Genomic DNA, 25,933 nt, shown 5'->3' on the forward strand with positions numbered 1-25,933 from the left:
GTGAAAAAAAACAAAAAACACAGGCATATTACTTTAGTGGGGATTCGAACCCACAACCCTTGCAATTCAAGGAGTCACACTGCCTCTAGCTACCAGGCAGCCTCGATAGTCTAGTTGGTAAGTTCCTGCTCTAGAATTGCAAAGGTTGCGGGTTCGAGTCCCACCAGAGTAATATGCCTGTGATTTTCTTTTCACAGCGTTGGAAAGTAATTAGTATACAGTTTAACATCTAGTATGCAGTTGTTATCGATTCAGGGGTTAACCCCAAATCCATAATGATGGTCTTTATTTTACATTTTATACACACTCAGAGTGCCTTTAAAGCCATTATACACTTTTGGCACAGAAAGAAGAAAAAAAGTTCACAGATTTACAAATAACTTACAGGGTTTACAGAAGGTAATGGTGAAAGACTTCTCTTGAAATATTATTCCATGAAATGCTTTACTTTTCGAGAAAACATTAAAACAATTATCAATTCTCGTTGTCGAGAATTACGGATTTATTTTAAACTCATGTCATTACACGTGAAACATGCGGAAACAAGGGTGGGTTTCCCCGTTATTTTCTCCCGACTCCGATGACCGATTGAGCCTAAATTTTCACAGGTTTGTTATTTTTTATATCAGTTGTGATACACGAAGTGTGGGCCTTTGGACAATGCTGTTTACCGAAAGTGTCCAATGGCTTTAAAACAAATCATTTAAAAAAACCTGAAATCTCCATTCTACGAGTGGGGTCTATGAATTGTCTCGCATTTCATAACATCAATCAGTTCCCTGGCTAGATGTGCCAGGAGCACAGCAGAGTAAAGCGGATTCGTTCTATTTTGATCAAAGGATACTTACAGTTCAATCTTGATACCTCACGACAGCTGCACGTTCAGGCACAACAGTAGTGTGTGTAATTTTATCTCTGAAGTGCTAGTGAAGCTATAGCCATTCGTTATGAATAATTTGGCGAAGCTATATTTATGATTGTTTGCACACAACATGTACCTACAGAAATACACATTAGCATGTTTAAGCACAAATCTACATGTACTAATATGCACCATGGTTAAATGCATGTAAACTCAATCCCGTCCTCACCTGCCCTATTGCTGGCAGGTTGAATGAGTTGGCAATTTTAACAATGACAATTTTGGAACATTATGTACATACGTACATAATTCTTGTCATGTAAAATTGTCATTGATAATTATAACCATATTTAGTTTTGTTCCATACGCCTAACTTGTTTTTAAAATTATTAAGGAAAGGAAACTTTGTGTCAAATTCAAATTTTGTTTATTGTTTTCATGTCACATATGACAAGTATACACTATTTATAATACTATACTCTGTTAAAATATTTTTAAAAGGCATAAAAGTGTGTCGCCAACCACACTACATTTTGCTGTACACAATACATTCAACAATAATGCATTCAAATGGATAAAATAATAACAAACATTTTAAGATGTAGAAAGGTTTGCGGTAACACCATGTAATGACTATCTCTAATGAGTTGGGGTGGTTCCGAAAAGAACCATGGTTTCAACTCTGAGTTGAAAACCAACAGTTCTTTTCAGAACCACCCCCACTCATTAGAGAAAGTCATTACATGGTGTTACCGCAAACCTTTCTATATCGTATTTCCACCATGCAAAGTTTCAAATCCTACTTAAACATTTTAAGCACATTTGAAGGGTGAAGTTTCTGCAGCTGAAGCGAAGCATGTGACCACAATAATAAACAAAACCATTAGATTATTACATTCCATTGGTTAGCGTCTTAAAGCCATTATACACTTTCGGAACAGAAAAAAAAAAAGTTCCCAGATTTACAAATAACTTACAGGGTTTACAGAAGGTAATGGTGAAAGACTGCTCTTGAAATATCATTTCATGAAATGCTTTACTTTTCGAAAAACATTATAACAATTATCAATTCTCGTTGTCGAAAGTGTCCAATGGCTTTAAAGACACTCATGGACACGTTTCAGGATTCCCGATTTGGATTGGTTGATCCATAGCAACAAGAGTGTGATATTTAAAGCGGCCCAATATCAAATGCTGTTCCATAACACGCTATTTTACATGTACTCATCAAAGTTTGTATTCAGGTTAAGTTGTTACCAAACCCGCGTTTATGGAATATGGCAAACACAGCGCGTCTGCGTCAACTTGGGCTTTGGTCACGTTGGATGCAGAACACTTTATTTTGCCGTTCCAAAGTCACACATGTTTGTTTAATAACGGAATAAAAGGGTAGCGTCAGGGTCATTGCCAAGTGATATTCGACTCGGGCCTTTATAGCACGGCAACCACCCTGCAAGGTTTTAAACGAACGTTTAAGAACGAGTCACTAGTTTGTTAAAAAACGTTAAAAAAATACAATTAAATAGACACTTTGATAATTGAAAACTGAGGTATCTTGTGAAGAATCTGTTTGATGCGCGTGGGTTGTGTGTACGTGCATGCGCTTAGAAATACATGTAGATTACGCACTGTTAGTAATAGCTATGAATTGCGTGTTCTGCGTGATAATATTGGCATACGTACCCTATACGTGGAAGCCAGCAAGTTATAAACAGCTCCAGCTGGTCAATATCAACTGTACACCCCCAAGTGACGCGCTCTCAACCAATAGGAGTAGCGAAACTCTCTGAGGGTATTTATGAATAATTAATATACACACATAGTAGCCACTATATTATAGCCAAAAATACAGAGTACAATGATTCAGTTTTTAAAAGTATAATTAATAAGTAAATGCACATCTAAATTATTCTGTACACATAATGCACTCATTAAATCTGTTATTGCACCAATTAATATTCATAACTCATTGATTGTACTTTACCAAGGCATTTAAGTTTGTTTCAGAGAACAACCATTTAAGAGTACACCATGTAATATAGATTACATCTTGCTGCATAATTTTAAACTGTACATACCTATATGAGGCCTAAGGCATAACATATCAACATGTAAAGGTACATTGTATTTTCCCTTCGAGTGAATTGTACATTGTAAACATTCAGCAAACTATACAAACCGTCGTTTTGTTTGTTTTATTTTGTATCAAGAATGGATTTGTTGCTGTTTTGTTGTTGTTTTGGGTGTTATTTTTGTTGTTGTGGGGGGATGGACACACCCAAATCAAAGTGTCAATAGATAGGCCTATTCCAGAAAATAAGTAGCACAATGTAATGACTCCTAGTTTACATTTATACAATTATTGCACGCTGTGGCGGGGTCCATGGTGTTTTGTACACCCGAGGGGGAAAATGGAACCCGAGGCAAAGCCGAGGGTGCCATTTCCCCCCGAGGGTGTACAAAACCCATGAACCCCAGTCATAGCGTGCAACAATTGTTTTGTTATACCTTTGTTTAATTGTTATTCCTATTCTCGAAGTTCTGTTGTCATCTTCAAACATTATTACGACGAACTATTCATTGTGTAATAAGCAGACAAACATGAAACAATTCCTTCGAACCCGCGGTTGTTTCGTACACAGCGCTGGAAATCGACCAACGCTTGGAACGATCAAGGTGATGTACACCAGTGTACATCACTTTTCATGTTACCCGGCCCTGTCGAGCCATGTAACATGCGTTTTTGTTGCGAGTCTCAACCAATCAAACTTCACTGTTTGTTACAGAGTTATAACAAGTATTGTTGACTCATGTCAAGTCTTATTCAACAAACCCTGTTATCAACAGTTTGTTGACGCATGAATTCTACATTTTCTCTGTTTAAAAATGAGTGTTGCAAGAAATTCAGGCTTTTCACTTTGTTATACACTGAGAGGCACAGCAATTTTTCAGATATAAAGGACACTTCTGTGAGAAATACTTCTGAGACTTCTACAAAGGGCACTAGTTACATTTTACAAGTTAACTTACAATTAAAACATTCCCATTTTTTCCTTTTACTAGGACTTCTTTTTTACTTTTCAAGAGTTGTTGGTTTAAAACTCTCTGTTGCCCTACCATGGTGATTGGTCTGTAGCCAGTAGACCAAAAACATATTTTACCTAATAACTCGTTCAATTTTTGCCAAGACAGGTGAAACCTTTTAAAGTTCTATCTCAGACAGACCAATTGACATGCCATATAACTCACATGGTCTCGGAATCCAGTTTGAACGCTTTTTACATACATGTAGTAGGCGTGTGCACAAAAATACTGTTGGTATTACAGTGTAACATAATTAAAATTTTAAAAAATTAACAAATTAAAATTTGTAAATTGTGTGGGGTCAAACTTTCTCTGCAACATCTAATCTGCAAAAATTATGAAATTGTTTTCCGACAGTCTATTGGCTGTACATGATAGCATTCGTGTAAATTTCTGCATCGCAAGGTCACAAAATCTGCCGTTTCCGGTTGAATGACGATGAAAAGTGCAGCACTTTAATTCACATGCTTAAATTATATACATGAAGGTAGTACAAGTCAGCCATAAAGGCACTGTTCACGTTTGGTAATTACTCAAAATTATATAATCATAAGAACTTACTTGGTAACGAGTAATGGAGAGCTGTTAATGGTATAATCCAACATTGTGAGGAATGGCTCTCTCTGACATCTGAAGTAAATTAGTTTTTGAGAAAGAGGTAATTTCTCTTATAGTATATTTCTCAGTAAAATTATAAAAGACTTCTGGCCAGAATCCTTTTATTCCTATCTGAAAGCACACTTATTTGTACAACAAGGGTGTATTTTTGGTCATTATTTTCTTGCAACTAAACCAATTGAGCCTAAATTTTCACAGACTTGTTCTTTAATGCATCTTGTTGAGATACACCGAGTGAGAATACTGGTCTTTGACAATAACAATCGTGTTCAGTGCCTTTAAGTGAACAAATAGTACACAGGGGGCTGCTTGACATTTGCATTGATACTTAAATGAATACAAGGTCAATATTTTAATGATATTCACTGAGAAAAAAAGGAATGTCAGCTTTTGAAGCACCTCAGCCAAGGTTTCTCAGCCTTGATATTTCTAATAAATTATATACGCACTGATGCCTATATAAATCACCAGCAACATTAGGCCAAAAAAAAAAAATGTTTAGCGTCCCCGCCTGCTTCCTTTTTACAGGCCGCCTCCTTTTTTATTTTATTTTTTATTTTATTTTTTGATGAACATTTTTTTTATTTTATTTTTTTTATTATTTATTATTACTTTAAATGATCTCAGCAAAAACAATCTGAATGTCTTGTTCATTTATGTTTTGTGTATTTCAGCAGTAGAAAAAACAGTGGATATTTGACATTTTAACAAAGAATGGCGGCCATCTTGAAATAAAAAATAAAAAATAAAAAGCCCCTCTTCCTCCTTTCTTTGAAAAACCTGGATGTGAAACATGTTTTTTGAAACAACTTCATGGCTGTGCTTTCTGCAAGCAAAGAATTGGCCCTTACGGAAACGATTTGTTTTTTGTATTTTATTGTATTATATACGAATGTTTTTATTGCAACTTTTTTACTAAGTTTTTGCTTCTTTTTTAACTGGATTTGGTATTTTAAAACCATAATTTCAATTTTTGCTCATGCTCTTTTTTATCCTGCATTTTAATGTTTTCTTTGCTGTACAGCGCTTTGTGTAAAAGCGCTTTATAAATGCATTTAAGTTAAGACTATAATGGCAAGCTACCAGTATAGTCTAGATTTCAAGCCCTCCAGTAAACTAAATCATACCGTGGCAGGCGCGCCATAGAATTTACAACTGCGCGTAGTACACTATCCAATATCAAGCACCATAGTCTTGGGCCAAGAATATGCTTACGTCTGTTGACAAGCATATTTCATAGTTTTGCTTACAAGTGCGTGTGCGTACTCCATGAAACTAGGCTTACTTCACTTACACATTTAGTGCAGAAATTCAGTGCTTGCACAGCACAGCAAGCACAGAATTCAGTGCAAAGCAGAGCCATGAAATTGCGTGCCTGTACCTCCTTGCTCTCAGAATTCTACAAGTTTGCAAAAAAAAAAAAAAAAAGTTGAAAGTTTCATTATTCGATCCCTTTAAAAGCTGGGTACAAATTCAGAGAGTTTATGAAACATGTATTACTTAGTAATGTTTTACTTGATAAATTAAGCCAGTTGGTAACCAGCCAAATCCTACAACTTTAAACAGCCAAATCCGGTTGGAATGTTTATTGAACTGTTAACTGGTTCCCTGCATAATTCTTCTTTATAAACAGACAATTTTTGGAAAACACCTTAAGTGGTATTTGACGGAAAAAAAATTGTTTGGATTGGTTTCACTTTGAAATCCTGGAGCTTATAATTGAGCTTTACATGTACCAGTATCAATCCTTTAGAGAAATATCTCAGTCTGAAATGCTGTCAAAGTCAAGGATAACATTTGAAAAACCCCATAAAATCAATCACTGTTTCATTTATTCCAATTGTCACAATCGTAATAATGGTGATTATCCCACTATCCCACCATTAACATGAACAAAAAATCCATGACAAAACATAAAGACTTTGTCCGTTGTTTTTCCCCAAAACCTTGTTTGATTTTCATGCTTTGTGGAAAAACAATGAATAAGGTGCGGACATGTTTTGTCAGGGATTTCCGTTCAATCGGATAAAGGATCGGATATTTAGTATCGGATTGTGGAATTATTCTACTCTTCCAAGACCATCAATGTTTTGTACTTTCCCTTGAAACAATGATTACAATATTGTACGGGACGTATTTAAAGGGACATGTTGCCTTGGATCGGTCGAGTTGGTCCGTGAAAAGCATTTGAAACCGTTTGTTATGAAATGCATACGGTTAGAAAGATGTTTTAAAAGTAGTATAATGTTGCACACAAACATGCCTTGAAATTGTGTGGTTTTCCTGTTACTTTGCTAACTAACACGGTCAGCCATTTTATGGAGTCAAAAACTTGAGTCCACAAAATGGCGTACTGTGTTAGGTCATGGCGTATAAGGAAAACCATGCAATTTCAAGGCATATTTGTGTGGATCGTTACATTCTACCTTTAAAACATCTTTCCAACCATATAACAAGTGGTTTCAAATGCTTTTCATGGACCAGCTCGCCCGATCCAAGGCAATATGCCCCTTTAAGGGCTGTAAAGCAGATATTTGCTTAGCAACATATTCTGCTCAATGGCTTTTAAGACATGTTTGCCCTGAATACATCACATAGCACTGACAGCATGAGACACTGTCCTCCCGAATCCATCTTCTTCCTCATCATCCAACGTTATCACCTCATACGGAGCACATTCTTGGAGTCCGATTCGAAAACACAACCATGCGTAAAATCCTTTCTCCAAGTCGGTCACTGATGTCCTCCAGGAGGTCATGTACCACGAGATCTGATTGAAGGAGGAGTACACAGCGATGCAGAGTGCGGCAACCAAGATGACCGGTGGAAAGGACAGGATGAGAAGAGGGCAGATGACGATGCGGTGGATCCATCCTCTCTCATCGTAGTAATAAAGGAAAATGTTGTACCAGGTTAACACACCCAGATACCCTGCTACAACTAACGCAACCACAAACACAAATGGAATACACAGGATGGTCATCAAGATGATATGAGGGCCTTGCTGAGGGCTGTATCCACAACTCTCCTCATCACTGTCATCGGATAGATCATCCGTAACGATTTCTCGATGTTTAGTTGTCTGACCTAACATGTGGCATCCACTGCAGTGTTCTGATGTGCCATCTTGGTGATTGTGGTGATAGTGTGGTTGCATCACACCATCCTCGTTCTCAACAATGATTTCAATATCAGAAGTCTGGGAACCGGGCGGCCTGCTGCGTAAATTGTGGTGAGTCTCTGCCTTGCCACGTTGGTTCTCAGATGTTTGCAACCGATTTTGTGACTGTAGGCTTGACTCACTCGATTCTCCATTTGATTTATTGGACGATCCGTCGATGGCTGAATAATCGTCCTCAGTGGCAAACTTCACGTGCTTCTTTTTAAAGGGTGACTTAGGCATGGTTGTAACTGATACTTTCCACTAACTAAAATGGTCCATGCTATTCCATCTGACCACCTGAAATTAAAAAAAGGGAAATAAACCTCTATTAGTGTCAGGTAATGTGCAAAAAATGAGGGTCAAGCCAATTTATGATATTAATCAGTTTCAGAGTTATGGAGGTGTGTGGGGGCAAACTGGTACGGTAAGGGGGGCAGAGGAAAACAAAGTGTTCCCATTTTTTACTACCCTCTACCCCCTCCCCCCCCCCATAGGCATAGCGCAGCCACTAATAGTGGCACTATGGGTTTTTTTTAGAAACAATTTATTAACTACACACCACCTTTATCAACCATTGAAATTTTCAAAAAGTGATATGAACATACGCTGACAGTTTCAAATTATAAATTGATACAAATTAAGGAAGTCTGCTTCAAAAATAATAATAACAATTGCATTAACAATTTCATTAATAATTTCATTTAAACTTTGATGAAATTAAAACAAAATTGTACAAACTGCAATACAAAAGTCAAAACAACCACAAACTGACATCAACACAGTCACAAGTGTCAAACGGTGACATTATTTTAAAGGTCAACACATCCCTTTGAATTCAAGTTAAAAGTAAAACTAGTTTGCGATAACCATGGTAACCCTCCTTCCTAGCCCACCTTGTTGAGCTGTTAATGGCTCCGCTTTTATTACATCGGTCTCATCACTGTCACTGTAATGGTGACAGTGATGAGACCGATGTTAAAAGCGGAGCCATTAACAGCTCAACAAGGTGGGCTACCCTCCTTCCATATCCCGACGCGACGGCGAAGGAGGGTTACGACGTTCTCCTCCATGTCTCAACTTACTTCTAGAAACTATAAGGCTCCCCTGTGCACAGGGGAGCCTTATTATAGTTTCTAGAAGTAATCACAACTAAAGTAAAACTAGTAGTAGTAGTATGGTTGTTTTTAACAATTATCGTCCTGTTGAAATAATGTTTTTACCATTAATTGTGCAGCCATTTGTCCGCTGACGACTGGAATTTCTTCGCTTCATGAAAGGCCAGATATGGGTTTAGATTGGGTTGTTCCGGTGGATAATGTTCCGGTGTGTGGGTGGGTGCGTTACACATGTACGTTCGGTGGGTATTCCGTATGAATATCACACGACCACCGTATTGAACACGAAAACAAAAAGTACCTAACAATAACATTAACACTCCGTCCGCTACACACGTACCTGCCAGATCACATCATGCATCGTTTTTCCTTCAATAACGCATCATCCGTGTGTGTCGTCCGCTCTTTCCGCAGCTGGCGATTCGCGGTCCCATCCCATTCCCGTCCCCCATATCCCATCCAGATTGTCGTCGTATAATTATCGTCGCCCGTCCCGTCCCCGTACAGATATTTATTACAAAACTAAAACTTGGGGGTTCGCGCGCGCGCCCTCTCTTGCCTGGTTTTCGGCTCTTTGATGTAGTAGCATCATGAGTTCGCGCAAAGCAAACAACATCACTATGCGCTTTTGTGCAACATACGGTGCGCAATTTTGCACGAAACTGCCGGTGTAGCCATTATTCCAATAGGGGAGAACTCAAAGTTACAATTAGTTTCATATATTATATCGGTAAGAAATCTTTCATAAATCACAAGCAGTATAATATTTTGAATCAAATTTATTATTTTTTTGTATTTAGTAACAAAATTAAGATGTCAGTTTAAACTAACTTAATAATTAATATTGTGACTATTTTTACTTATATTTATGCAAGGAATCGAGTCGTCTTTATCCGGGACATTGCTGAGACACAATGCGCGCAGTTAATAGCCGTGCTCACAAACACTGCGCTATTTCTTATCGATCTCTTGAAGGAACAGCAAGGAATGATGTGCACATAAACCAGAGGTGAGTTACTTGATGAAGAATTTGTGTAATTTTGTTTTGTGTAACAGAAATTAATTACAATTGTTTGAAACTGATCACTGCCACTGCGGGGCTCTGCACTCCACGCACGAATATCGGACACTTCGCAAAGTCGGCACCTGCAAAGTCGGCACCTTGCAAACTCGGCACCTTGCACACTCGGCACCCACTCGGCGCCAAGTCCACTCAGTCATCTTTTAGTCACAATGCAGTCTAGAGTCAAGTGTCACTGTCGGTGAGAGTAAGACTTGTGCCTCGTGCCTGATGGTAAACAAAGCTGACCGATTTCATGGGACATGGATGGCTTAGTTGCGATAACGTAGCCCTCCTGCCGACGGTGGAGCCGGAGGGTTATGAAGCTTATTCGAGTGAAAAAGGGGAAATAGTTTAGTCAACAGATTTGCTCAATTTTTACCACTTTCAAAAATCATGACACAAATTCTAGGAACACGAGCTTGATCCTCAATGTCTATAAATGAATAACACTCAAAAACACAATTGAGAAAATATTTTGGGAAAAAAGGACAAAAACTTACCAGATCCCAGAGCGACATAGTCACAAATTTCCCAGGTTCTATTTTGAACCTGTCGCATCGGCGTTTTGTGACGTCCCGATATGTTCAACGCTTTATTTGTTGGTCACCAAGCAGTGAAGGACCAATTGAATTGACGAACTGCCGAGCCGTGTCTGAGTTGGACTAAACCATTCTGTAAAAGGGCTGTTACAAGGCAGTGCGCGCTATTTGAGTGAACGGCAAGCATAGTAAAGGGACAGCACACGTGCACTGCCTTATAACACCCCTTTAACAGAATGGTTAAGTCCAACACATCCGCGGCTCGGCAGGTTGTCAAGCCCTGCAGTTCAGCGCTTGGTGACCAAAAAATAAAGCATTGAACATATCGGGAAGTCACAAAATGGCGATCGACATATCAACCTGGGACATTTGTGACTGTTCCGCTCCGGGATCTGGTAAGTTTTTGTCCTTTTTTTCAAAATATTTTCTCAATGGTGTTTTTGAGTGTTATTCATTAGACATTAAGGGTTAAGTTCGTGTTCTAGAATTTGTGTCATGATTTTCGAAAGTGGTAAAAATAGAGCAAATCTTTTGACTAGCTGTCTAAATTGTACGTGTTTGACCATTTCGCCCTTTACATTCGAGCATGCTTCGTAACCCGTGGGCTACGCCGTCGGCAGGAGGGTTACGTTATCGCAACTATGCTGTAGCTGTGCTGTGTAACTTGTACGTTGTCGTTGTAAGGCTATGGTAAGGGTAAGGGCAAAAGGCTAAGCCTTGAATGGCTACCTGCCTAAGTAAGCGCAGAATTCCCTGCTTCCGCAAACACTGATTCTTTACCTTTGGTTACGGTCAACCAGAGCAATGGCATACAAATTTGCCTCAGGTGCAGATAGCAGAGTGGCGAACTGTAGCCAAAGGTTCAGCCACATAAGCAGTATGAAGCACTTGTGAAGCACTCTGCAGTCTTACCATCAGGCCATTGGATCTTAGAAGTTGCTATATCGTAACCCTCTATCCTCCCAATTCTCACAGACCCATCGGGAAGGATGGAGGGTTGTGAATATCACAACAAACAAGATCAAACGATAACGATAGAGCTATCTTTAAAGCAGACCTTTAGCTCTAAAGCAGACCTACAGTCTACACATAGTTAAGGGACTGTCTCAATGTAAGTTTCTTGCTGTAAATATGCCATCGCCATTAGTGGTCTTCAAAACTTAGTTGTAGTTAAGTAGGCTCAAATAATGAACCATTTCTCATTTGAACACAGGAAAGAAGCTTTGCTTGCATCTTAGAGCAAGGTTAGCATCAAGATGTCAACTACCGATCTTACAGACATGACGGATATGAATGTTTCCAGTTTTGAGGATTCCAGCTTTGACCAAAGTATGTCTTTTCTTGATAGGATTTTCCAAATTCTATATTATGTGAATTTAGTATGAAATATAACCCAATGAAACAGGTTTAGGCCAGGCAAATAATTTGAATATCCGGTTAATGGCGAGTAGGTTTTCCTATCCGTAACCGCGAATGCCTTTTTTTTCTAAACCGGATATCCGCAATGGTCATGAATACCTATTTATAAACCGGATAGTCCTGTAATTACAACCAAGTAACTGAATATCCGCGGACGTCGGGCGACAACTGATTGGAATGTTTTGTCTGAATCCTTAAGAAACTTCTATTAAGACAGCATAAAATAGCATAAATTAGTATTTAACTATGCTCACCTCCGTGAAGAGTTAAAACAACGACATTTCTGACGTACTTTGTTCAAAGATTACGAAAGTTTTCCTTCACGTAGAGTCCATCACAATCAAAAGAATTAGAAAATCGCCATCTTTAAATTAGATCCGGTTATTTTTATGAATGAACCGAGTGCCACTGTCTAAAACTAATATCAATCCGCCCATAAGATCTCATTCACAAATGAACAGCGCCCTCTAGCGACAACATTTTTGTTGTTATTTTTTATTTATTTTTTTATTTTTTTATAGCGCCCTCTCGCGAAGAAAAAAACTATTCGAATATCCAGTTAATTTCGGATAGTTGGTCAGCAGTAACCGAATACCAAAATTTCACTATTCGCCCAGCATTTAACAGGTAACTACTAAATGTTAATAATATAAATAATGAGTCTCCTGACGATAACTAGAGTAAGCTAATTTTGGTTTTTACCCATACACCGATGTGTTGGTTTTTACCCATACACCGATGTGTGTTAGCACTGTATACTCAGTACTCAGTACAGCAAGCTAATCGTAACGTTGAGACCAATTTAAGAACTGACTCCGGGGAAGTATATCTACCCTACTCATTACAATATAATAAATGGATGAATTTGTTTGTACTGGTTTATGCTTCTGAAAAAGGTCCGGTTTCGATCGAAAGCTAAAGCCATCTACCCTACTCATTACAAATTAATGATACATTTCTTACTAAGGTTTTCAAGATGATGATGGTCCTCTATCTAGATCCACTTCAAGACAGAACAGTGCATCCTCTCTCCCTGGTATTAATGGAGGTCTTCAGCTGACCGGTAAGGCATAGTATACACATATTGACTGGCAATGAGGTAACTAGTGTACGTCTATTCCCCTGAGGGACTTTGAGTGACCAAGGGAAATAGGTCCCTCTTCTGGTCACTCAAAGGCCCGAGGGGGAATAGACGTACACCAGTTACCGAATTATGTTTTATGACACAGCTCAGTCATAAAACTGAGATAAGAACAGAAATCTGTACTAAAAGAAAGGAAGTTTCGTAGTTGCTGTTCACGGTTCAAGTCAAGAGAGGGCGCTGTAACCAGGCACTATTTTCAAAGACTAGTGCCCGCTTGGGATCACTAGACTATATATATAGTTCATCCCACGTGACCGTGTTTCAGCCAACCAGAATACAGAACAATCAAGAGGTGTGTTAGAATACTGACTAATTACATTTAAAAAAAAATGCACAAGCTTTCTTAGCAATAACTATTTTATCAAACAAAAGCTCAGAATGCAGTTTTGAATGTAATTAGTTAGTTTTTTAAGTGCTATCACTAAATGTATCCAGCAGACTAACACAGCTATTTTTGTATTTTTGGATATCTAAGAATTGCAAAACATGAAAAGGATCCATTTCAGTAAATAATACATTTATTTTTAAAACTACATAAACGTTATTATATAAAGGGAAGGACACTAAAAATTCAACATTACTCTATAAATAAAAAAGCACTTAGTCTCCGCAATATTGCATGTATTAATCTTTAATTCCAATTGTTCAGGCATTTGCTTTGTGCTACATTGATTGAACCAGTCTTGATAAACTCCTTAAGGGAAGGTGCACTATTGGTAATTACTCAAAACAAATATTAACTTAAAAACGTACTTGGCAACAAGCATTGGAGAGCTGTTGATAGTATAAACCATTGTGGGAAATAACTCCCTCTGAAGTAACGTAGCTTTTTGAAAAAGAGGTAATTTCTCATGTGGAAGTCTTTTATTCTTATCTGAAAGCACACAAATTCGTCCAACAAGGGTGCTTTTTCTTTCATCATTTTCTCGCAACTTCGATGACTGATTGAGCTCAAATTTTCACAGGCTTGTTATACTATGCTTATGATGGGATACACCAAGTGAGAACACTGGTCTTTGACAATTACCAAACGTGTGCAGTGCCTTTAAGATTGATACCTGCCAATAATATATATTCAATAAGTTTTTGCCCATACCTTTCACTACAAGAAGTTCCAGTTTACACAATCAATATTCCAACGATAGCGCCCTTTGCTTATTTTATGATTGAAATCTGGAATGTTTTGTTTTGTTTTGTAGATGATGATGATGATACACAAGATGCATTTAAGAATTACAAAGATAGACGAAGGAATGCACACACTGCTGCTGAACAGAAGAGAAGAGACGCCATTAAGGTATGTACCCACATAACACCCCATCATTCGACCTCTTCATTGGCATCCAATTCACCAACACATCCACTCCAAAATTATTCTTCTTGTGTATAAAGTTCTTCATAAATTGGCTCCTGTATATCTCCATGACCTCATAGCCCTTCGTTCTTCTTCACTTTCATCAGCTACCCGACGCATTTGCTCTTCTTCAATCGCTCATTTCCAGCTTTCACAGGGATCCTGCACCATGACACGCTATGTCGATCGCACCCTTTCAGTCATAGCTCAAACACTTTGGAACATGTTACCCACCCACATTCAAGCAGATCCTTCATTGGACACTTTCAAAACATGTCAATCTGGTCAGAGCGCTTAGAAATTTCCATATTTAGCACTCTGTGAATGTTGTAATTATTATAACTTTTATAGAACCTGAGGATGTAGTCAGGAATAACGCAACACTGATTCTTAGCATACAAATTTTAACTTTGAATACATGCAAATCCTCCAATCAGATGCTCGAACCGGAGTGTGATATTGAGCCATAACCTACTCCCCGTTTTGATATTGCACTCTGTACATTGTGAGTGTCTATGCGCCACGCTCCGCATTCGGTCAGTGCAAAAATTACATGCTGTTAAAGTTGGTTTGTTTCTTTATGAGGTTGACTTTATAATAAGGATGGAAGATAAATTCAATATCACATTCTTGCGGGTGGAATACAAAGCGCTGTATTTTTTTGTATTCCACTCGTGCTTGTGTGATAACTTATAATAACATGGTTTGAGGGTGGACGTTATAAGTTATCACACAAGCATGAGTGGAATACGGAAAAATATAGCGCTTCTGCGTTCCATATCCAACGGTGTCAAAACGCAGAGTTTGATATAGTTTTGGATACCACCATTAATGAATGAATTGATTAGCAGCACCAGTTGACTGTCCTTTAATTTAGACAATTGACAATCAGCCAGCAATCACTGCAACCATTAAAGCAAATCTGTCACATTGGTTATTGTTAAAGACCTGAGCCCAATGCCACAGCCTGCTTTCCATAAGCAAGGAATTTCGGCTTACGTAAGCAGGGAAATTCTCTGTTTTGGGCAAGCGTATTTTACGGGTTAGCAGGAAATTTGGCTTCTGTGCGTACGTACTCCACTTGACTAGGCATTCTACGCTTACAAGGCTAGCACAGAAATTTGGCACTTGCACAGAAAGCGGAAAATGTTGATCGTAAGCGCAGAATTCAGCGGTAAGCAGAGCCATGAAATTGGGCCCAGTTTCCACACTTGATGTGACCCATCATATACATGAATTAACAAACCTGTGAAAGTTTAAGCTTAATCGGTCATTGGAGTTGCGAGAACATTGTGAGTTACTGTTTTCAAACATTGGATTTCTCAAAACTTAAAGGGATGCTGCAGTGAATTCAAATAAAACAGTTAATTTTGCTGTCATTTACTTCTGAAATATGTTTTGAACATCAATAAAATGTGTTTTGTTTATTCCTGATATATCTAACTTGTGTACTTAGCGAAAAAGTTTTGTGGATTGTTACCGCCCCCCCTTACTATCGACGTCATGTCGGGATAGAAAGTCTGGTCCATATACACGCGCCTAGGTACCAGGCCACACACTGCACACGTGTGTACATGTACTATGCACACGGACGTACAGCTCGGGTTACCGACATGACGTCACGTTTCAAGCAAACAAATTTCAAGGGTAGATTTGCACCATGACCATCAGTTGTGTTTAAATCTGTGAACATTTATATTTTTACGTTTACCTATGTATTGTTCCCGTGTAAGTTACATGTACTTCTCACATTTAGAATGATGACTATTACTGATTGTTTCCTTTGTCTTTATTAATGACAGAAAGGTTATGAGGAGTTGCAGATGATTGTTCCAACATGCCAACAGGTTGACAGCGTTGGTTCACAGAAACTCAGTAAAGCCACCATCCTTCAAAGATGTAAGTGGGATTCTACTTTTAAAGGAACACGTTGCCTTGGATTGCTCACGTTGGTCTTTGAAAAGCGCTATGTAACCGTTTGTTATAAATTTCGGTGTGGTTAGAAAGATGTTGTAAAAGTAGAATACAATGATGTACACAAATATGCCTCGAAATTGTGTGGTTTTCGTTTTACCTCGTCGACAAACAAGGTCGGCCATTTATGGGGGTCAAAAATTTGACTCCCATAAATGGCCGACCGTGTTAAATCGCGACGTAAAATTAAAGATTTAAACACCTGTAGGAATATCACGTCGTTCTTGTTGAACCTTTCCAGGGCTGGAATTTCACGGTGGCCACGACGGCCATTGCCGTCGTTGCCCTTCAAGTGGCCGTGATGCCCCTTGAAAATAACCAAACATCACGGCCAAGTTTGCCGTGCCCTTTTCCCCAATGGCCGTAGTGCCCTTTTCACCCTCAAATCCAAGGTCCACTTCAGCCTGATCGTGCCGCGAATTAATCCACACCGAAGCATCCAGTGCAGCCACCGAACGAAGCGAACACAACACAACCAAACTTTACCACGCGGCCACGATCTTTTCACCTTATAAAAACATGCACGGCGGCTGGTACCCTGAAGTCTGCTTTTTTGTAACAGAATTTTGCATGCATTTTTTCTCTGTGTGGCAAGGCAACCTGACTATATTTTTAGCCGATGAACATTTAGCCTTTTTCAAGTCTGAGACTGTGGTTATTTAAAGAGGGCGCTGTTTCAGGCAATAATGTATCTGCTATCAGGACGACTAAACCGCAAGATCGCATACTTGGAGCTAAGTCTAACAAACCTTGCATTCAGAGGACTGGCAAGACCAAGCGGAAAGCAGGATAAGAAAAATAGTTGGACGCAAATCTATCGGGCGATCGTGCACAAAGAGTACTTTTTAGCAGTGGTTTTGTTGTTTGTGCACTCACCGATCGTCGTACAGGAATAATTTGTGCAATTGCATCAGGAAATAGTTTGCGCAGTTTGCCGATAGTGCAGGAATGGTGTGCACAATCTGCCGATCGTATACAAATATTTTGCGCAATTTGAAGATAGTGCAGAGAAATTATTTGCGCAATTTTAAGATCGTCCAGGATTTTTTTTAAATTATTTTTTTCATTATATTATATAAAATTAAAAGTGCATTTTTTTTTTAAATACACATTTCATTGTTTAGGATAGGTTTTAACACACGGACACATTTAACCTTGTGCTTTGCTTCAATTTTTTTGTTTTGCATATATTGCTCATAAATCTTTGGCCTCCGTGCCCTTGAAAAAAAAAATATTTTTGGCCTTGGTGCCCTTTCATTTGGCCTTGGTGCCCTTCAAAATTTGCACCTATCGAAGGCCAAAGTGGCCTTGCCCTAAAAATGACGAAATTCCAGGCCTGCCTTTCCCGGAACATAGTGTACCAAACAAAATCTTCCTCGTTGTGATTTATTCTATTGGTTTTCAAAGAATGTGTTTTTACATTACCACGCCAACAGCTATTGACTATATCCAATATTTGGTGCAGCAGAAGAAGAAGCAAGAACAGGAAGTGAAGAATCTAAGGAAGGAGGTCATGGCACTGGAGATCATGAAAAGGTAGATCACTCAAAACCCCAAGTCAGACATTCAATAAAGGTCATAGTTCTTTTTTTAAGGGAATCAATGTGTGGTGAAGAGGTTTTCAACTAGTGGTTTAATCCCAATGAGGCCTGGTTCTTGAAAATTTGACCGAGACGAAGTCGAGGTAAATTATAAAGAACCAGGCTTCTTGTATCCTCTAACTCATATTTTGAATCTCTAACTTTTTGTGTGGTTGGCTGTTAGGGTGTTTTAATCCATCCATTTGCTCTTTTGTTTTAGGCCTATTGTTTATTTTTAGTTATTTATTTCGAGCCACCAATTATTTCCTTGCATGTTATAAAAAATTCAAATGGTTAAAATGAGTATTCCAAATACTGTTTAGTGAATGTAAAATTTATACAGTTAATAACAGATAAATTTTACGGTACCCTTTTAATAGCCAGACTTTTAATGGCAAATTATTCTCTCTTTTTTTTCCCCAGTAATTACGAGCAAATTGTTAAGGCTCATCAGAATACACCTGGACAAGGACAAAACCAAGTCTCTGATCAGATCAAGTTTAATGTGGTGAGTATGGAATCGAGTTGGTAGAGTACTAATGGTAGTCAGAGTTCAGTGGTTGAAGTTCCAGTTAATTAATTTATTGGCAGCAAATTGAATTATGTACACAATCTAAACAAAACGACAGTCATGATATTAGGCCATCCAAATTAAATAGATTTAACCTTGTGGCGGCTGATAATCTCCATTTTATAAGGTGATAATGAACAAAATTTGCTTCTCCACCCTATGCCTCAAATACGCCGAAATATGCCGACAGGGAGCTATCGCACTGCACCATATTATGCATCAACGGATACCAGCAGACTTATAGTACTTTTGCTACTCTCCACAAAAACTTTGTGTAATGAAAGGAATAAAAGGTTTGCAGCAAAAGTATTATGCGCTTTGTGCAAATTAAATAAAGCGCTGTTTAGCGAGCTTTGTCTTCATTACATCATAGAGCACATACAACAAAAGGAGGTGGATCATGAGGTGTACAATGTATACAGAGGATTGGCAGTGCAGTCTGGCTGATCAGGGCCCAATTTCATAGAGCTGCTAAGCACACAAATTTGCTTAGCATGAAAATCTTTCCTTGATAACAACAGGTTTACCAACCAAATTTTAATTTGCTGCATTTTGCTTTTTAGTGGTAATCAGCTGTTGTTTGCTTATCCAGAAAATCGTTTGTAAATATGGTTGGTAATCCTGTTTTCATCAAGACAGAAATTTCATGCTAAGCAAATATTTGTGGTTAGCAGCTCTATGAACTTTGGCCCTGGCTGATAGAACTCTAAATGTAATGTATTGTGTAAATAGTACTCTTACTGCAAACTAAGTTAAGAGATGTTTCTTTTACCTGTAGTTCCGTGCCATCATGGATTCTCAGTTCCAATCTTTCAATGAGTCTATCTCAGTGGCCAACTTTGCCGAGTTATCAAAGTGCGTCTTCAGCTGGCTGGAGGAGTATTGCAAACCCCAGGTACATGTAGGTTCAGTTCAGGCCTGTATGCTTCCCTTTTAAAAGGGCAAGGGCACCAAGGCATGTTCTCCTTGGTAAAGGGCTCTCTATGAGGAAACTTCTACTGGAACATTTCAAGGGCAACAAGGCAATGAAGGCATGGAGGCAATCGCCTTTGTTGCCTCATTGAAGTATCACAGGCCTGTCAGTTAAGAACAAGGTTGGGCTTGTTATGGTCGTACTGCATATAAGTACATGTAAATTCTATGTGCTTAAAAATCAAACTGTATAATGGACGAAGCTAAAACAAAGAAAGATGTAATAACACTTGGCTACTACAGTCTTCATTGTATCTATCAGATGAAATACCGTTTTAGAGACGTGCCACATAAAAATACATGAAAAGTTTGGCGTCTGAAACAGTTAGGAGTGACTAGACATGCTAGAAGTCAGAAGATCGACTGTTGCAGTCCTTCAGAACGACTCTGGAGCGCCTTGGTTTCAGACGTCGATCTTGTCATGTAAAAGTTCGTGATTTTTCATAATGTTTTACTTTTAAAATACATCAAATGACAAGGATCTATATGTCAGTTATATAAAACAAATATTGAGTGGCTTTAATTCGTGGAATGGAAGGAATAATATTATCGCTCGGTAAAATCTTATCTTGCGATAATATTCTTCCCATTTCACTCGGAGCCACTCAATATTTGTATACTATTGGATGAAGCTAGACATACCTAGGCTATAATTGTCCACTGTGTAAATTCTTTTTGGAGGAATAGATAGCCAAGTCAAATATGCCTTGCGTAGATCGTAGGCATACACGTACCATGACAACAACAACAAGACAAGTAATTTTAAGTCCCTCCTTGTTAATATAAAACTTGAGTAGGGAGCATGCATGCACGAGGGTCTGCACGGTTATAGCCATTGGCAGCGGTTTGTGCAGTAAAGACAAGACATACCGCAGATGTGGTAGTTGAATGCATTTCCTTTGTGTGTGACTGACTTCTGCAAAGCAAATGGTAAAGTGTATCTTGCTGAAAGGAATGTTACAGAATTGGTAAGAAACAAAAATCGTGAAAACCACAGATTTACATAAAACTTACACAGTCTAATAATGATGATAGTAGAAAACATCCCTTGAAATATCTCCGTCTGAAATTTCATATTTGATGAGAAATAAATAATCTAATTTCACGTTTGGAGTCAATCGCTCAGTGAGCGTTTTATTCATTTTTGTTTGAGCATCGATGCAATGCAAAGCTTGTAATCACTTTTTCACTATTCTCTCGTGACCCAGATGGCCGATCGATCTTAAACTTTTACAGGTTTGTCAGTTGATGTATATGGTGGACTACATAAAGTGCTTACACTGCCAGCAACCTTTTTGCTAGCAAAACCAACTCTGTAATGTTCCTTTAAAGATATAAATTTTGCGACCAGGACTCAAACCCACCCTTTTCTGATCAGAAACACTAAAGCTCGAGTCCTAGGGCCTAGTGTTGTTCAATGTTTTTATATTATGCACTGAATGTTAGACTTAACCCCAAGCTGGGTTTCCATTCATGAGTCACAATTCTTCTTTTTTACGTTCCTTTTTCTTGTTTTCTTTCTTCTTACTCTGCAGACATTACGAGAGCTTGTCATCACAGTGTTACGCAAACTTCATCAGAACCAGGCCCTATGAGCAAGAAGTCCACTGGACATTTTTATCAATGAAGTATTTAATTTAATAAGATTTAAGGCAAACCTAAAAGTTTGCTGAGACTAAGAAATAATAACCTTTGATGAAAATCTTTTTGCACAATGTTTATATTTACCACTATTTCCTGAACAAACTTATCATATTTAACCAGACAAAGATGAAATAATGGTTATAATTACTGAGAAGTAATTCTGCAGGGAATTTGTTGGGAAAGCAATCGCAAAGTTCATAAAAAAAAGCATAAATAATGTAATAACTGCCTGGCTTTTTTTTTCTTTTTCTTAAAATTGTAAATGAAAATACTAACATTTACTGATTTTTCCCGACTAATTTGGGATACTGTCACCATGCGTTTTGCCCTGATAATATCATTTACAAAAATGGCAGAATTTAAAGAGATTGTGTTATATTAAATTCTGCAATGAGAAAGGGACACATAACTCCCACAGATAAAGATAATTGTTTTCCTTAGCAAGAGATTCTGTCCTCCTTTACAGATTCGTTTCCCCCATGTGGCAAACTGTGTACAAACTTAATATATATTTGGTTTGCGGTAACACCATCTGTGTATCTACTTGCCAGGTAGAGTTTGTTCTTAGAGAAATGTCTTGCTTAATTCTACTACTGCGGAGTAGATTTTTCGGGTGTTCGGGAGACTTCTCAGTTCTGAAAAGAACTGTCACCTGGGCTATTACCTGGGCGGATGGTATAGAAATAGGCTGGGACTACTACTTTAGCTTAAGGGATTGTAATTAACTGTACTACCGCGGAGTCAGTTCTGAATTGGTCTCAACGTTTCGACTAGCTTGCTCTAGTCATCGTCAGGAGACAGTGGCAACTTCTTTTGATAGCGCCCTCTTTTGAAACATCCTCTTTCAGCCAGTATTAATTTCCTATATGGGTGACGGAATCTTCGTTGGACAGAAATCCGTGGGACACCCACACATATTTCCATATGAAATTTTTTGACGTTTCCAAAGGCAAATTGAATTTTGAAAACTTAGATCATTATCCACAGTGCCCCTAATGAAACATGAATATTTGAAGCTATAGTTTTTTTTTTTTTTAAACCCGTTTATTTGCTTATTTGTGGAGTGTAATGGTTAAGAGCATCGAATTCAAGTTCTGGTGGTTAAGTCATCGGAGTGTGGGTTCGAATTCTGGTTGTGGCACTTGTGTACTTGAGCAAGATGCTTTACTATAATCGCTTCTCTTCACCCAGGTACAAATTGGTACCTGCAACGGTAAAGGTTGATATTGTGTATGAAAAAGCCTTCGGAGCGCCGCAGCAGCTCGGGGCTGTATACTCCCCAGGGAGCTGAGAAAGATAAAAGAGATGTTATTGGCCCAATGACCGGGGCACTAGTGTAAAATGTATTGACTATTGTGAAATGCGCTTTATAAGAGTTTGTTATTTTTATTATTTATTGGGAAGGTTGATGGAGTTGCTTGCCACATTCCCTTCTAGTTTGTCCTTTGCTGTGATTCAGTATTCATGTGTAGCTTATAGATCTCAACATGACATTAACCGTTTGTTGTACGTTTTTCATCACCATTTTGTCCTCTGTTTTCTTTTGAAGGGACTCCAATGTGTTTAATGAAAGTGAAAGAGAGAACTAGGTTTTTTTTACCCTCTGCTTTTAAAGGCATGTTCTACTTTTGATATATACTCCTCAAATTAATTACCATAACAAAATTACTTGGTAAAGAGTTGAAACCTGTTGATGGTATACAACATTTCCTATAAATCACCCCTTTTGAAGGAATGGAATGAGGTAATTTTTCCTTTGAAAATGTGAATCTTAAAGTAGACAATACTATGCAACAAGGGCGTTTTTTTCTTTCAGTATTTTCTTTCAGTTTTGATGACTAATTGAGCCGAAATTTTTACAGGTTGATATTTTATGCATATGTTCAAATACACCAAGTGAGGATACTGGTCTGTGATAATTACCAAAATCACAACCTGCTTTTAAGTGGTTTTGCAGAGAAAAAAATCTAGAACGTTTCCATTAATTGTTTGTATGACATAACTTATAGACATGTGATTAAATTTTAAATGAAATTAATGTAATTCTGGATTACCGTGAAGCTGAAATGTTATGATTTCTGACGTTTAGGACGTAGTCTCAACATCAAAGCATTTGGGGGTTGTCATTGTTCAACTTCGCAGATTAACGCAAGTTTTGCCCAACTTGATACCAGAATGAAAAATCCATTTACAGAATTGGCCAATCAGTGTAGATGAAAACTGGCCATAAATGAAAATGTTGCAAATCGGAGGACTTCTGTCAGTTAAATTACAATTGGATAAAGATCTGTTGATTTGAATTGGTAAGAATATGTTAGTGGTTTTTTGTTCAGACACCAAAATGTAAAAATTATATGCACAATTGTGTAAAACTGATTGGTTGGACTAACTGAAGCGAATTTCCAAACACCATTTGAAATGCCAGATTCCAGTCTCAATTGTTGGATTGTTATTTTTGATATTTATATAATTTGTAAAAATATGTTGCACCTAGGTTTTCCGCTATAACAGAGTACTTCTGGGTTTTTTGTTCCTTTTTTTTTTTTTAGGTTGGATTAACACCATTAACATAAATTTATTACAGTTTCTTTTGCTTCATTTTGTCTTTTTACATTACCAACAGAAGACTTTTTAAAACACTAGGTGGCAGCAGACTTGGCCGGGAACCCATCGTTTAAAAAAAACATGCACATGCTCAGAACTAGGGTTGCAATATACCTGACATTGCTGCTGCAACCTAAGCATTCAGAGTCCAACAGCTGTCCAATAAGAGACTTTTGAAACACTGGCGGCAGCAGACATAACGGTTCTTGTTTGCGGCTCTGATCATGCGCGCTCATGCTCAGTATTGCGCGTAAGTCTGAGCCTGTCAATACTGAGAAAAGGACCGTCTAAAAGTCTGCCATTGCAGTCCTGTAACTGATCGCATATCGGTGTACTTGAAATTTTACACGAGTTATTTTCAGCGCTAGTTACAACAACACCAGAGCTAAGGTAATATCACCAGATGGAGAAACAGACGAGTTCCCAATATCAGCAGGGGTGTTACAGGGTGACACATTGGCACCATATCTCTTCATTGTGGTGCTAACTGAGCACTCAGACGGGCAATTGATGGGCGAGAGGAGGAGCTTGGCTTCACCATTGACGGGAGGAGGAGCAGACGAGTGGCTCCTGTCATGATCACAGACCTTGATTTTGCAGATGACATCGTTCTGATATCTGATGAGATTGAGCAAGCTCAGCTGATTCTGCAAAGGACAGAGACCGAATGTGCCTGAGTGGGGCTATTTCTCAACACCAGGAAGACAAAGTACATGATATTTAACTGCACCACTACAACCCCCTTCAAGACAACCATCAGTTCAGAGCTGGACCGGGTGACAGATTTCAAATACATGGGCTCGTGGGTTAACGACACCGAGAAAGATGTGAAATGTTGTATCACTCATGTCTGGAAGGCACTCGACCCCCATGAAGAGCATGGTCAAGTCAGATGTCCCTGAAGGTGAAGTTCTTTACTGCCACTGTGGAATCGGTACTGCTGTACGGATGTGAGTCATGGACACTAACCAGTCGTCTAGAGAAGAGACTGGATGGCTGCTACAAAAGAATGCTTCGTTGTGTTAAACAGATTCATTGGGAGAGGCATGTCACAAACCTGGAACTCTACGGTGGACTACCGAGAGTTAGCACCAAGATTAGGGCAAGAAGGCTGAGATAAGCAGGTCACTGTCTCAGACATGCTGAGCTGGCAGTGAGCAGGCTGTGCATGCTATGGGCCCCTATACAAGGTCACTGTTTCTGAGGCAGACCACAAACCACCTATATGAACACTTTGTGCCGCGACTCTGGACTGCGTCAGGTGGAGCTGCGTACAGCAATGGAGGACCAACAGGTTGGAGGGCCATCATTCGTTGCTCAAACTCTGTGCATTGCAACCCCCGGTCAATGCTACAGTATTGAACACAAAATTGCCATCTGTATAGACCGTATTGAATATGACGTCACACAGCTCAAATATCTGACCTATATGATGGCGTCTGTGCGTGTGTGTGTGTGTGCAAATCAAACCGGGAATCGTGCGTACTGCGTGCTTCGATGATCTACGCGTTTGGACGTGCATACGGTTTGCCCTACAAGATGGCGACCTTTCATAGCAAAAAGGGGTTATTCAATACGGTCTATGGGTTCAACAATGTGAAAGTAAGCGCCTAATGAATGGGGCACAGAGAGAACTACCGTGCGTAAACTGCTTGCTTGTGTTCTTAAGGTCAATATGCTGAATTTTACAACGCTCCATTTAATATCCTTACCAGGCATTTGTCATGTGGCATACCTTATTGCCAACATTGTGTCTCATCTCTCCGACAAATTTGCTGAATTTTTCGAAATTAACATAATTAATTTTGGTTTTTACTCGTACATCGATGTGTGTTGGCACTGTATACTCAGTACTTTCCCCCGAGTCCTGTGAAAAAATATCACAGGCATGTTACTCGGGTGGGATTCGAACCCACGACCCTTGCAATTCTAGAGCAGTGTACCAACTAGACTACCGAGGTTGTCCGGTAGCTAGAGGCAGTTCGAATCCCATGTTTTATATTCATTTTGGTTTTTACCCATACAGTGATGTGTGTTAGCACTGTATACTCAGTACTTTTCCCGAGTCCTGTGAAAAAAATATCACAGGCATGTTACTCGGGTGCAATTCTAGAGCGGTGTCTTACCAACTAGACTACCGAGGTTGCCCGGTAGTCTAGTTCAGGCCCAGTGTCAAGTTCAGGCTCCGACAGTATTGCATCTATGAGAGGGCAAGGGTAGACTTGAT

The 25,933-nt window shown here is 38.8% G+C and overlaps 2 protein-coding genes across 3 annotated transcripts; one reads left to right on the plus strand and one right to left on the minus strand.

The window, feature by feature from the left end:
• Positions 1-1,568: 1,568 nt before the first annotated feature.
• Positions 1,569-9,325, minus strand: LOC139937508 (transmembrane protein 169-like). Of its 2 annotated transcripts, none has more exons than XM_071932669.1 (2): positions 9,183-9,325; positions 1,569-8,024 (listed from the first exon to the last, which is right to left on the minus strand). In XM_071932669.1, the coding sequence occupies exon 2, from the start codon at positions 7,965-7,967 to the stop codon at positions 7,155-7,157; it is 813 nt and encodes a 270-aa protein (XP_071788770.1). In that variant the 5' UTR covers positions 7,968-8,024; positions 9,183-9,325; the 3' UTR covers positions 1,569-7,154. The 2 variants fall into 2 exon arrangements, with proteins under 2 accessions (XP_071788770.1, XP_071788771.1); XM_071932670.1 differs by lacking the exon at positions 9,183-9,325 and adding an exon at positions 8,948-9,161.
• A 406-nt stretch (positions 9,326-9,731) lies between these two features.
• On the plus strand, positions 9,732-24,649 carry LOC139937594 (max-like protein X). The gene is made up of 9 exons (XM_071932804.1): positions 9,732-9,851; positions 11,658-11,773; positions 12,831-12,926; positions 14,207-14,304; positions 16,164-16,260; positions 17,772-17,871; positions 18,339-18,423; positions 19,265-19,381; positions 20,994-24,649. Exons 2-9 carry the CDS (start codon positions 11,701-11,703, stop codon positions 21,051-21,053), a joined length of 726 nt encoding a protein of 241 aa, XP_071788905.1. The 5' UTR covers positions 9,732-9,851; positions 11,658-11,700; the 3' UTR covers positions 21,054-24,649.
• The last annotated feature ends 1,284 nt before the right edge of the window (positions 24,650-25,933 follow it).

The sequence above is a fragment of the Asterias amurensis genome, chromosome 5, assembly GCF_032118995.1.
Source record: "Asterias amurensis chromosome 5, ASM3211899v1".
Lineage (NCBI taxonomy): Eukaryota > Metazoa > Echinodermata > Asteroidea > Forcipulatida > Asteriidae > Asterias > Asterias amurensis.